Genomic DNA, 14,556 nt, shown 5'->3' with positions numbered 1-14,556 from the left:
CACACGTAGAGGACACATAGCACACGCACACACTTCACATGTTATGTTAGCACAATTTCTGGGATTCACATAATAGGACTGCACACAAGGGGTCAGCAAAGCGAGCTCTGACCATTGTCAATTCATAAAACCTACTGTGCTTTCACTGCTTAATTGGATGCATGGATGGCACAGATGCAGTCCACTGCCTATTAAGGCGGCACATTCACTACAGATCATAGGACATTTTATGAACCTCACATTAAAAAGGGAACGCCGTAGGCCTCTAAACTACACATGGTCAGTGACAGCAGTGCCAAAATAATAGTCATTATACCAATTTCGCACTTCTGCACTCAAGGCCACAGTACATGCATGTTTACCCATCCAAAAATACATACACATACCGTCTCTAACCCCCGTAAAGGAATCTGTCAAAGCATGAGTAAAGATAATCCATTAATAGGGTACACGTCTTATTGTGTGTGAACAGATTTTACTGGAGGAAAGGATAAGAGGGGTGCACAGGAAAACCCTCTAGTCATATCTGGGGGACAGGCAAACACCCTTTCATTTGACGGAGATATTCACCTAAAATCAGTGTATTGAGTACCAGCTGCAGCAGAATATGTTCAAGCCCAGCAAGTTCCTAAAAGGTGTTTAACCACCTTAGGGTGTAATTCTCTAGCGCAGTCTTGCTAGAAAAGGTAGCCGAGATGTAGAACTGAACATTTTTAGGAGAAATTAAGGGACCTGGAAAAAAAAAAAAAAAAAAAAAAAAAAGTAAAAAAGGTACTGACAGGTCCTGGCAAACTGGTCAGCACAAGTTATGAAATTGTTGGGTCCCTGGACCAGAATTCTAGAATTTGCGGCAGAGTCCGGTTTAGCCACCGATCCTGATACTTTGGCCGGGTGGCCTCAATGTGCCTTCTGTCAATCGTGCAACATAAGTTATCTCTGGAGTGAGGGTACTCTATGCTAATGCACATTCACCTCAAATTAATGTACTTAACCTCAGCTTGAGGTGGTCCCAGAGGCCAAAGGAACTGTTCTGGTGAGCCATCCGCGATGTTAGTTTGCCCGTCATGACTCTTGCTAAGTCACAACTATCTCTGAAGTATCTTTTCCAACCGGACATTTCTGGGAGAGCTGGACAATACAAGGGACATTTGTCAGGCCGTCAGTTCTTTCAAAATTCCCAGAGGAAGTTCCCTTTACAGATTGGGAAACTGGTAGCAAAGCTCCAAGGTGGGAACTCTTACCTCTATAGAGCCAGATCTGGTTGCAGCAAAAACCGAGGCAACTACAGTGGAGCGTTTCCAGTCACTTCCTGATCTGGATTTGAAAGTAAAACTTCCTGTTTTACATGTGGTTATGGGAGGTAGATGGAGACATTTTCTGCACAACTGGCAATTAATAACTTAGGATGCCTTAGTTCTAGAGACGGTTTAAGGTACCTCAATCCAACAGTTTGCAACAGGCAACTGCGTCCCCCCCCCCCCTTCTAAAGCATGTTTTTATGGACTTCGAAATTCAGGAATTTCGAAACAAGGGGGCTATAAGCCCATCCGAACCTCATTCCAGGGTATTCCTGGTGAAGAAAGGTGTAGGTTACAGGCTGGTATTGAACCTGTGTGATTTCAATGGCTGAATGTTGCACATGCATTTCAAAATTAAGAGAATCCATCAGTGAAGAGATCTGCACCAGCAACAAGCGTGGACGACCAGGTTAAACCTCAAAGATGCTTATTTAACCATACAGATTTTTGTACCACAGAGGTTCTCCTTCGGTTCGAATGGAGAGCTCAACAGAACTTCTGTTCTCTATTTTTGGCCTTTCATCAGCCCCTTGGAGCTTCACCCTGATGAAACAGGGGTTGAGACAGCCATGGGTGTGTGGTTGGTAGCCTATTTAGGCAATGTGATTACCATGGCTCAGGAAAGGAACAAAGTGATGTACTTGTCATGGGCGATTCATATGCAGCAGGAGTTGCGCTTTGTGACTGACAATGTGGGACTTCTAGACAAAATTGTGGGTCTGTTGGCATCGTTGACACAGGCAGTTTTTCAAGACTCACTACAGAGCCCACCATACTGAAGATACAGCAATCTTTGTGAGGGTTGTTGTATACAGACCAAATAAAGCTGTTGGCCAAAGCTGTAACAGAACTGTTGTGGGCTGGGACAGAGGCCTGGAATGGCAAGGCCATATTTATAGGTCAGCTAGATGTTATTGAATTGGACATCAACAGGTAGGGCTGGGGAACTAGATCTGGTTCAGTCTCCACAGACTGAAAATGGTCCAAAATGGAACTGATCCTTCATATCTATTACTTGGCACATCTTACCAGTTAGTATGCCACTGAAACTCTTGCCACAAAACTCGAACTGTTGCTGCAGATAGACAACATTCACAGTTCATTACATCAAGTTATGGCGTTCAAAGTCAAGAATATTAGCAAAGGTAGCCAACAACTTTTGGCATTTCTACCTGCAACTTCGAATTTTGATGACAAAATACATTCTGGAACAGCAGAATGTCACAGCTGATTGAACTAAAGGTGCACGAGAGAAACGGTGAATGAGATTGCATCCTCAGGTGTTTGTCTCTGAATCAAATGTGAGTGTGCATTTTATACCTGTTTTGCATCCATGCGGAACAGACAACTGGAGGACTTCAACATGCGTTTTTCTCCATTTTGTGATGATTCCTAGAGCCACAGCACAAGTGACTAGGCAGAAAGCAGGTGACTCAGATTTGGAGGTCATCTACTGGTTCATAATTTAATGGTAATGTCCTGGGATCTTCTGATCCAACTACCAGTCTCTCCAGAGCGTTTGTGACCCTGAATGGTCAGGCGCCTCCACCGATTCTGTCAGCCAAACTAAGGTCCACAGCCTGAAAGGTTTTGGGAATCCATAGCAAGCACATGGGACTCTGCAGCAAACTGTTCTACATTCAGCAAGCATGACCCTCCAATACACAAGCAGTATTCTTCAGCCTGATAAAGGTGGTTATGTTAGTTCAACAAAGTGTGGACCCCTCGGAGAAAGACTTGCAGCTGGTGATCAATTTTTTGTCAGAGTTGGCTGCAAATGGCCTAGCTTACAGGTCAGTAAATCATTCCACAACCACTATTAAGCAGGGACTGTTCCCGTGGAATGTAAACCGGTGTTTTAACGTCTTTAAGTATGCAATACATTGTGGGCGAAATTAGACTCCAATTACCCCATGCCCTGATATTTTATATTAGGGTAATGCAGTGTTTATAGGCAGGTGAAGGGACAGTTTTGATTTAACTAGTAAACAAATGTTTACTAAAGTGACAATGCTGGGTCTGACTTCTTGCAGAAGGATGTAGTATTTGCAATACCTGGATTGCACAGAGTTCTCTCTAGAGAGTCGTTTCATATTTCCCGAAACACAGACTCTCCAAGTGTATTTCAGGGCCAGCATTTCAAAATCTTAGTGTTTAAATTTAGACCGGATTCTGCAGGGCAATTACTTACTGGTCTTCAAAAGCTCTACAGGCCAGTGACCTCAGCAACCCTGTCCTGGTGCATAAAATGGCTACTGTCCCGAGACTGATGTTTCCATGTTCTGAGTACACTCAGCAAACAGTGTTCGGAGTTCAAAGTGGCCTATTCATTGGGGTTTAGGTAAGAATACCTCACGAGGGCTGCTGACTGGTATTCTGAATTGAAGCTTAACATTTTTTACTGCATGCCTATGCTGGATGTTGCTTCTATGGTTGTAAGCGTTAAACAAGCACAACCTGAGCATCCAGTCCTGCCACAGAACACAAAAAATGTTCTACCTACCGCTTCAAACTTTTTCCAATTCAAATAATAAAGCGAAGGTGGTGATTATCCCACCCATTGATTATGTTTATCATATGTATGTGATATACATTTATTATAGGAACTCAGGAGAAGGTCAAGTGCGGAAGGAGCTGGCTGTGTCCCTGCAAATGGGTATGTTGGAAGTTTTATATTAATGTGGACTAAAGGAGAATTTCGCAAAGAAAGAGGCAGAGAGTCTGTCCATCACATTTGGTGGGTTAGGACCATGGTGATCGGACTAGGACAGGTTTAGAGTCAAGATTGAGCTCCAGGTCAATTGCACTACTAGGTCCAGTTTCCATATAATCCGGACTCTTGGGAAGATTTTTCCTTTTATTCCCGTTGAACTGTGCCATGCGGTGGTTATTGGCATAGTTTTGTTTAGACTCTACTACTGCATTGCCCTTTATTTGAATATCAATGACTCCTCACTGAACAAGCTCCAAGTGGTTCAAAACATGCCCGCACGCCTTATTCTTGATACCCCTAAGCGTGCATCTGTTAGAGAGGGCATTAAAGTGCTGCACTGGCTTGTGGTTGGGAAGCTCGTCTTCTACAAGGATAGTTGCCCAGTCTTATGAGCACTTCATCATAAAGGGTCAAAATTTATCTTGGCCCTTTTTAACAGGTGCATCCCTGGCATGTTACGTATACCCTCTTTTGGTAAGAAAATACATATTCTCAGGTTTTGAAAAGCTAGATGAAGTGGCCGGTCCATATCTGGTGCTGCCAGGCTTTGGAATTCTAGCAGAGTCTGCAAGTTTCAATTGCCTTTTTAAGTAGAAACGAAACGTGTTGCAAGGAAAAGGACTTGTTAATTCAGTGGACAGGGCACCATATGAATTGGAATGGTGCATATTTTCCCATTTTGAACGAGGTGTTAACTGGGGATTAAAAACAATGATATAACCAGTAATTAACGGTGGAAGCACAAACTGGATGTAGGTCAACAGCATAAAAAAAAAAAAAAAAAAAAAAAAAAAAAAAAAAAAACACAACAACATTCCCTACTCAATATTATCCTAATAAAATAAAAAAGTTAGACAAAAAAAAAAAAATATTATATATATATATATATATATATACACACACACACACACACACACTAATGCGGTGGGGTGTTGTGCCAATTAGTGAAAGTACCAGAAAAGGCCCTGAAATGCGGACACTAAGAAAATCAAAGGGAGTGGATCACTCTATAAGGTGAGGGTGCCTCTGGGCCATGTGTCTTCAAATGTCCAAGAGGGTCAGACTCACTGTAATCAATATTTCTACTTAAAATTACATTTAGTTAATACCAATTGAACTCGGACAGAAGAAACTGTCAAAACAAGGTAGAGAGATGGCTTTCTTGGAGCCACTCCGGATACCACTTTCTGGACTATCTAATAAAGCTGCATCATGCAACCATCATGGACTCCTGCTCCAAGCTATGCTTGTCCTGGTTTTAGTTACTCAACTGAGTGGCACTAAACATAATTTCTAGTTCAGAGTGTGGAGCTGTTGAGGGTCCAGTATCACACTTTTTCCACTTAAGGTAGAAACTTACAGGAACAATTACTGCATGTATATACGTGGCATTTCTTTAGCACAAACCTATCCAACAGGCAATGGAGCAAAGGAGACTGATGTTCCTGCAGGGAAGCTTCTGTGTACTGTTTATTAGACGATATTCCTACAGATGCAATTTCCTCAAAGGAGGATCATTTACAGTAGCACTCATTCCTAGGAGGAAGCATCTTTCCATTGGACGACACTCATACAGGAATATTCACCTCAAAGGAAATCTTGCATGCTAGCAACTGTGCTTTCCACAAGGACTGTTCTGTGGTGTGTTCATTAGACGATACCCCAGAGGAGGGTGTATATTTCCTCAATGTAGAACGTTAAAAACTAGCACTTTGCTTCCAAAGAGGATCCTTTGGTGTTGCGTCTAGAAGATACCCTTACAGCAGGGCTTGCCGCGAGTCCTCTGTAGGACTCATGCATGGTTATAGTTGCAGCTTTTCCATAAACCACGTGCATGGTGCTAAAGGAATGACATGGGAATGTAGGAAGCAGGACATTTACTGTTGGGCTGATCCAACAGTCCCTAGTTGCTAAAACGCTATAGATAGCTCAGATATAGGCTACCTCAAGAGACCTCTCCGTGGTTTCCACCAGGCTGCTACCGCAAGTGTTGCTAGGTTTTTCACTTCTGGACTTCCCTCAGTGAGTACAAACATCCAACTAATGCAAATTTAATATACAATCACACCAAAATGTGCACTAAACACTGGCGACAACACCCTACTTGCATGTTTAGTGCCCTCCATGAGCAAAAACATGCTTAGTTCACTTTTGCAGGAGTCGGCTGAACGCTATAGGCATACCTTGTCAGCACTGTTCATTAAAAATGTGTTCTGTCAATCAAAACCCCCACTGTTTATGCGGATGTAACTGCCTTTCCTGCAGGGTCGTGGTAGATTGTTATAATTGCTAGATTATTGTAAAATCTCAAAATAGTTTACATCAGAAAAAAAGCAGAGGGTAGTGTGTATGCACTTCCTTCATAAGGATGCTGCATTTGGGGTTAGCTGAAAGAATCCTGGAACTAGAACACGAGAGCGCTCCACACTGCAACAGAAAAAGTCCGGGAGTTTAACAAGGTAATTTGTTTACAAAAAGGTGTGGGAAGGGCAAGTTTTACATGAAACAGACGCTCTACTTTAAACAAGTGTCTTTGTATCCATTACACAAATACAAGTTTAATTATAGAACACTATACAAACAGAACAGAAAAGGGAGTCATGAAAGCGGGCAAAGTCTACTTTCTATTAGTTCGCACTCTGTTCGTGTCTACCATATGTATACAAGAAAAATGGACTCCAAGGCTCACTTATCCTGAGCCTCACCTGTAGCTGGGGCGACATTCATCCACCGTTGGTGGCAGGTAATACTTTTCTCCAAAAAGGGAGAGTCACGGTGAACAGGGGTTGGTGGTGCTGGTACGGGAGTGCATGGCTGTTTATGTCTTTATAACAACCACCACTCTGCATGTAAGGTACACTGGGCCATCCTTCTAATTGAAAGAATGAATCTCGGCGTGTACGAGTAAGTAAGCCAAGTTATAGTGCTTTGATAGCCAGACACAGCTTCAGATGACAAGGCCAATCAGCTGAATGCATTAACTTTTTTTTTTTTTTTGGAGGGTGGGTTGGCGGTAGAACTGTATTTGTCCCTGCAGTACAAATCAGAAGTAAGCAAACCATGGCTGTCACGAATGGTCAGTAGTGCTCCAGGGCTTCCACTAAAACAAATAAAATGACAATGTACAGCATTTGCTAGAGGGACTAAACAAGGCAAAAACCTGCCATCCTCCTTGTAAGGAAATGCCTCCTTGGCATGGTTACCCCCTGACTTTTTGCCTTTGCTGATGCCAAGTTCTGATTTGAAAGTGTGCTGGGACCCTCCTAACTGCAGTGCAGGAGCGACCCCCAGCCTAGCCCAAGTGGTGGCTACCCCAAGGAGCCCCCCCCAATGTCTGCCTGCATCATTGAAGAGACCCCCGGGTCTCCCCATTGATTCCTATTGAAAACCCGACACCTGTTTGCACTCGGCCGCTGAGGGTGTACTTTGTGCCCCCCCCGGTCTGCCCTCCAAAGTCGTGGGACTTACCTGCTGGCAGACTGGAACCGGGGCACCCCTATTTCCATTGAAGCCTATGTGTTTAGGGCACCACTTTGACCTCTGCACCTGACCCGCCCTGAGCTGTTGGAGTGGTAACTTTGGGGTTGCCTTGAGCCCCCAACGGTGGGCTACCTTGGACCCAACTTTGAACCCTGTAAGTGTTTTACTTACCTGTGAACTTAATTACTTACCTCCCCCAGGAACTGTTGATTTTTGCGCAGTGTCCACTTTTAAAATGGCTTATTGCCATTTTTGCCAAAACTGTACATGCTATTGTGATTATTCAAAGTTTAAGATACCCGAGTGAAATACCTTTCATTTAAGGTATTGTTTGTAAATCTTGAACCTGTGGTTCTTAAAATAAACTAAGAAAATATATTTTTCTATATAAAAACCTATTGGCCTGGAATTGTCTTTGAGTGTGTGTTCCTCATTTATTGCCTGTGTGGGTACAACAAATGCTTAACACTACCCTCTGATAAGCCTACTGCTCGACCACACTACCACAAAATAGCATTAGAATTCTTTTTGCCACTATTTTACCTCTAAGGGGAACCCGTGTACTCTGTGCACGCTATTTCTTACTTTGAAATAGTATATACAGAGCAAACTTCCTACACGCTCTGACCCAAAAGTGCTGGAAGAAATGTGTTCCACGACTCACTGATTTTGAGATGCTTGAGATGTTAAGACCCAGCAGAAAGACCAAGGCAGACTATCCACTAGGCTCAAAACCACCAGCACCTGAAACAGCTGCCACTGCTTCAAATCACTCCCCTAAATCGATAAAGAATGAATACTAAAAGCAGCTAGATAAGATACTTCTAGCACAAGAAGAGTCACTTCCAAACCTGTAGTGTAGGAAAATGCCCAGTCTTGACATGGTCACCCACATTTTTTGCCTAGTATTTAATGCAATTTTGACTGAAAGTGCACTGGGTTCCTGCTAACCAGGTCCCTAGTGCCAGATCTTTCCATAAAAACTATGCAATTGTTCTCCAAATTGGCAATACATGCATTCCCTCCGTAGGTCTAGTTAATGATGCCCCTGGTACCTAGGGCATGGGTAACAAAGGAGGGTCCCCAAAGGGTGCAGCATGTTTTGTGCCACCAATCAGGGACCCCTCACCTAGCACATGCAGACTGCATGTCTTGGTGCGTCAAAGTGAAAACCCAACATGTCTGCGCCATGTCCCCTAAAACTGCAAGCAATATATGTCACCCCTACAGCAGGCCTTCCAGCCCTAAGGTAGGGTGCAGTATAGTTCATGCGAGGACATATCTGCGCAAGTAGATATGCCCCTCCTATGTCTTTGCCTATTCCAAGTACACGTGCTGCACATTGGTCACTACAAGTTGCCCAGCTAGATGGCTTCATTGAAACTAGGAATGTTTGGTATCAAACATCTTGTATTAATAAGCCCCCACTGGTGGATTCACCTCGTGTCCCCTGAAAACTTACCAGATACCTGCGTAGGGACAGACTAGTTTTAGCCAGCCTGCCACCACCAGATGAGTCTGCCTTTTAGGGTGAAAGCTTTTGCCCCTGGGTGGTCGGCAACAAAGCCTGCTGCTTTACACACCCCACCCAACAGGATGACCTGTGAATCTCTTTTCCAAGGTAAGTGGCTTCAAAGAAGCCCACAGACCCTGGTGTGCAGATCTGGCTTCACTGATGAGATATGACGACAACACCCCCCCTGCCCCATTTGGCATCTGGATAGGCGGGAAATTAAATTTTCAGGAAGACCATTCAGGTCAGTCCTATCCCTAAGGTAAGATGCCTGATGTGGACACATTTAGAAATCTACAACCTTGGTGTTGGCAGATTTAGGAACTCTGGGGCAGGGTTATGTATACTCCTTGCAGGAAGGGGTACAGTAATCACAGGGGTATGAAGCCCATTTGCTACTACCCTACACACCCCGAAATGCAGCATTTCAGGGCTCCCCTGGCACTAGGAAAGCAGATTCCTGCTGACCTACGAAGGACACTTAAGAGCCGCAAAAGCAAACCTGAGGAAGAAGCACCAGACTTTGCCACAGCCCTGCCAGTCTGCTGCTCCCACCTAATTGTGCCAAAGTACACTCGTCCTGCTGTGCCACAAAAAGCCCAGAGATGCCTGCCTGCCTCCAACAAAGACCCGCAACTTCTCTGCATCTTGCAGACACCCCAAGAAAACAGCAAGTACTCCGGACCACAGAAAACCTGACACCTGAAAGCACCAGTGCCGCCTAGCCCGAGCTGAAGTCGACCAAAGAGGTTGCCCAGCATTCCATAAACAAAGCCCACGCTGGACTCACCGACATCACCTGCAGCCTCTGCACCCAGGCACCCTCAACCAAGTGTGCTCTGGTGGAAAAAAAGGGCACCTCTGCACCAGTCACCCATGGCCTGTGGAGGAGGGGACCTGAGGTGTCCCCAAATCCCCAGACAACTGAAGATTAGAGCACACTTGTTGGTTACCCCTGACTAGACCCCCCCGTCCTCGTCTGCAGCATCCTTTCGACTGGACCGAACCCCTTTGACTAAGAGCACCACACAATACACATCTGCACCCAGCCGTCCCAGTGCTGCCAGTTGTGACCTGCTTGTGTGGTCCTGACCCTTGTCCAATACCCACCTTAAGGCCATGAGATTGTCCTGTAAGTTGCCGTACTGTGCCTGAATTGTCATTTTTGTTTTCCCTCTATATGATAACATTGCATCTTCTAAAACTTGCACTATTGACTTTTCAAAACTGTATAGATTTTTCTTGCAAAGTGTACTTTAGTGAACTAATTGATTCTGGTTCCTGAAAACACACACAAAGATATTTTTATCCGTGTAATTTGGTGGGGATCTCCTTAGGAGGTGTGTATCTCATTTATTGACTGAATTTGCATATGTTTAACACTCCTCCCTGATAAGCCTATCCCTGCTTGACCACACTCCCCCGAAAAGAGCACCTTGGGACTGCTAGAGCACAGCCCTCTCCACTAGTAAGAGAACCCATGGACTCTGCCCAATAGATTTCATTTTGATATTTCATCAAAGTGCCAGCTTCCTACATGTAGCACATACATGGATCATGATTTATAGATAAATATTCACAAGAAGCCAGCACATGCAACAGAATTGCTTATGCAAGACTAAAGTATTTATAATGACATGCTACAGGTAGAACTAGGACTGACAATAAATCCCTGAAGGGTCTTCACTGGAAGAGAGTTTTCTTTGGCACTATGTAGAGTAAAATAAAAGGCAAGACTTTGTCCAGACATAGGTTACACACTTTGGTGCTAAAATGTCAACTTTCTATAGTTTAGTGGTTCCCAACCTGTGGTCCGGAGACCCCGGGGGAGGGAGGGGGATCTGCATAGCCTCCTCAGTGTTAAATAATACTAACAGATTAGGTCCCCCAGCTTTCAGTAATGACAGTGTGTGTGGAGGGGGGAGGGATTCCCTGGATTTTAAAAGATTCAATGTGGGTCGAGGGAAACACCTCTAAACCCATCTGCATGTGGATACACGCCATATCCCATAAATAAATGATTCACACAGAACTAGGACCACAATACATCATTCTGGTCATTTAGATGTATGCATTTACTTAAACATTTAACACACCGTAACTACTCCATAGACTGACGCTTCTCACATAGATACGAAAAATACTTGTTAAATGCCAGCTGATACTCACTGGGGCTGCTACAGCAACAGGCCACACTAAATATATGCTAGCTGAGACAGAAAATAAAGGAAGGTTGCATTTGCCGCCTCTCCCGATGTTATATGGAATAAAACCTCTTCTACCAACTAAATATCAACCAGTTAAAGTCCTCTGTTGGATTCCAACCTGTCTTCCCAGAGTACTTGTGTCAAGAACACGTTGTTCCTTCCACAACTCTTTAAATGGAGGCTTCCCAAGCATAGCACTCTACCCTGGTCCTGTTAACCTTGCACCCCTTCACTACCCCCCTTCTATTAATTTACCATGGCGTATTACTGGGTGACCAGAAGGAAATCTTACAAGGGGGCTTATCATGGCAATCTAGATTGGAGTTGCTTTCAAAGTGGAGTTATTATAGTGTTACAAAGTGACATTGTGAATGAATTTACTCAGCCAAAATTTATGAAGTAGATGTATGTGAAGATTGCAACGCTCCTTACTATTACAAATCATAGCTGCCCTGAGGAAGTTCACTTGTGGTGAACGAAACACACTGTCTGCTTTTCATGGTAAGAAGAAAATAAAGGCTGTGCTGGAAGAGACCTGCTTGGATGTTGCAACTTTTTTGGAAATTGCTGTTGGTGCTCCTCCAATGGTATTATATAACTACCCCCATTCTAAATATGATATGCACTTCTGCTGCATCACTCTTACAATTTGCCTTTTCATATCCCCTTCCTACAGCCCATTCCCTCGCCTGCCTCTTTTTCTATCATCGTCCTATATTATCCCACCCTCTTTCGGCTACCTTTTCACTAGGGACCTTTACTGTATTTCCTCACACCTTGTTTTCCTATAATCATGACTGCTTTTTCAGCCTTCCTGCCACATCTGCAGGTCGAGCTTAATTATCACCTTTCTCCTTGTGCCCGCTGTTTCATCCCCATGCTAAGCAACCCTGATATACTCTCACTACTGCCGCCCCCTTCAAGCCTCAGATCACACTACCCTTATCCTGGTTATTCGTTCACCCTTCGCAGTTCCTATTGACCTTTCCCTGGCACTATGCTGCCTGTTGCAGTCACTCTACGATGATCTGACTTTAGATACCACACGCTCCTCCTCCTACCCACTCACGCTACCATCCTCCATGCTCTTCTGTCTCCATGCAGCCCTTCCTGTTATTTTTTTCCATGCACTCCTCCCGCCCCAAATCGTCACCCTTTCCATCTTGGCGCTAAACAGCAGGCAATCGGGGAGGAGGGGCAAATTCAAAAGGGGGCAGCAGGGGGACAGGGCCAGCAAGCCACCCTAAGCTCACCGTACGCATTTCCTGGGATTTACTTCCCATCAGTGCAACAGACCTCGCCTTCAGCCCACCCTCTGGAGCGGGAGGGTTAACGGAAGTGTGATTTGGAGGGGGGGGTTACCCCCCAGAAGGGAGGGGGGGGGGGGTCAGAGGCCCCCTTCAGGGCAGGGTTCAGGTTACCTTCCAGCAGCCGGCTGATTATGGAATCGATGTTGAGTTTCTCGCCGTCGCCCATGGCGGGTGGAGGGCAGGTCTCTAGGGGTGGGTGGGGTGGTTTCTGTCCTGGGGTGCACGAGAAGCCTCTCCGAGCGGTTCGGTGCCGCAGAGCCCCCACGGGCCGAGTTTCCGACTCTGTGATTTCGGAGTAGAGGGGGCAGAGGTCCTGGGCGGGGGTGTTTCACGCCCTCCCTCCCGCGGCTCTCGGGGCTCCGGCGGCAGGAAGAGGGAGTTCGCTGAGTCTGGGAGGGAGGGAGGCGGAAGGAGGGGGCGGAAGCTCCCGCCCTTTATCGCCCTCCTCCTCGGGATCCGGAAGAGGAAGCGCGAGCAGCGTCGCGAGAGCGGAAGGCAGCGCCACCCGACGTCCCGGAGGAAGCGCTGCACGCGCTGGGCAACGAGACGCAGGAAAGAGCGCCGCCAGCTTCACCCGCAGCGCCACCTGACGGGAACCTGCACGCGCTGGGCAACGAGACGCAGGAGGCGAGCCGCCAGAGTGGCCTGCACCGCCACCTGCCGTCCTACTGGAAGAAATACTACAAGCGCCATCTGCTGCCGAGGAGGAGGTGCTGTAGCCACTGTGCAATGGAAGGAAGGAGGTGACCTGCTGCTACCTATGAGGTCCTGCACCCAGTGCTTTAAATGAGCCGGTACTGTCCAGTACTGTGAACCAGTATTTTTTTTATTTTTTAGAGGGAGAGTATCTGCACTTCTTGGGAAAATGTAATACTTTTAGAGAGTACCGGCACTTCTCAGAAATAAGCAGGTACGGTACAGAGTACCTGCGCTTCTATTGTTCCATTTCAAGCACCGATTGCACTCACAGGATACTGATGGATACAAGTTTCCTGTAGATGCCTAGCGCCATCTACTGCAGCGGAGAAGGTACTGCAGCCTCCTGACACACCGCCCCCTGATGCGTACTTTCCTGCAAAAAAACAATCACAAGAGGAAAAAACTGGGAGAAATAAAGATATTTCTGCCCGTTGTGTCATTCTTACGCCACTCTGAGCTGGCGTAGGAATCAGACACATTCCAAGACTTGTAAATCTGGGAATGCATCAGATTCTTTCCGGTTCCATGGGTGTTGCGTGGGAACACCCACAGCAACACCTATGGAATGCCCCTTTCATGCAGTGCTATGCGTGAAAAGGGTCCATATTTACAAGGCCATGAAAAGCCACACAAGGTGGCTTTAGAGCGGCACACTGCGCCACCAGAGCATAAAACAAGCATTTACAATGCAACAGGTCTCGCGTTTGCTCATGTTAGAGCTGATCGCGTTGTAAACTCCTAACCCGACTTTTCACCTATCGGGCAAAAGTGCATTTATGTACATAACCCGAAAAGTGAAATCAACTATGTAAAGCGCTTGACTTCTGCCAAGCGAGATCGCGCTCGTAAATTAGGGAAAAAGAAGTCCACAAGCCCGATGGAAAACAGCGAGCCTCACATGTTTTCTGTACTTGGTCGCTGCGCTCGAGGAGGGCTAGCCACCGGAAAAGGCATGATGCATGCGTGCCTTTGACTAATGAAAGCAAGCAGATTTTATTAGGGAAGCCCACGAACCAATAAAAAACACTGACGTGAAGTTGACAGGGCTCCGAGCCCTTTTCCAAATACAAAAGAGTCTCGCTGCGATACGCATGCGCGAGCGCATGCAACGCAGGCTCGATCCTAAAAAAAGATGCCCCGGTGGCGCAGTGTGCCTCGTAAATGAAGCTATAAGAGCAGTTAGACTTCACTTCAATTTGATTCAACATGCTTACACTGTCCTCCTGAAACACCAGGGCCAGCGGTGGGCTGTGCTTTAACCCATTCCCGTGAGAAATGATTCCCTTACCTCTACTCCTTCCCAATGCACCATGCTGTAAAAGAAAACACAAAACTC

General features: G+C 45.7%; 1 protein-coding gene across 1 annotated transcript in view; it reads right to left on the bottom strand.

Annotated features, from left to right (window-relative positions):
• Window positions 1-12,915, bottom strand: part of PPP1CA (protein phosphatase 1 catalytic subunit alpha) — an 86,984-nt gene extending 74,069 nt beyond the window's left edge. The window contains exon 1 of the mRNA XM_069232930.1: window positions 12,633-12,915. Within this exon, the coding sequence (XP_069089031.1) occupies window positions 12,633-12,687 (55 nt within the window). The 5' untranslated portion in view covers window positions 12,688-12,915. The remainder of the gene's footprint in view (window positions 1-12,632) is intronic.
• Window positions 12,916-14,556: the final 1,641 nt, after the last annotated feature.

Source organism: Pleurodeles waltl, chromosome 4_2, assembly GCF_031143425.1.
Source record: "Pleurodeles waltl isolate 20211129_DDA chromosome 4_2, aPleWal1.hap1.20221129, whole genome shotgun sequence".
In the NCBI taxonomy this organism is placed as follows: Eukaryota; Metazoa; Chordata; class Amphibia; order Caudata; family Salamandridae; genus Pleurodeles; species Pleurodeles waltl.
Note: the sequence above shows the minus strand (reverse complement) of the source record. Positions and strands in the feature narration are given on the sequence as shown.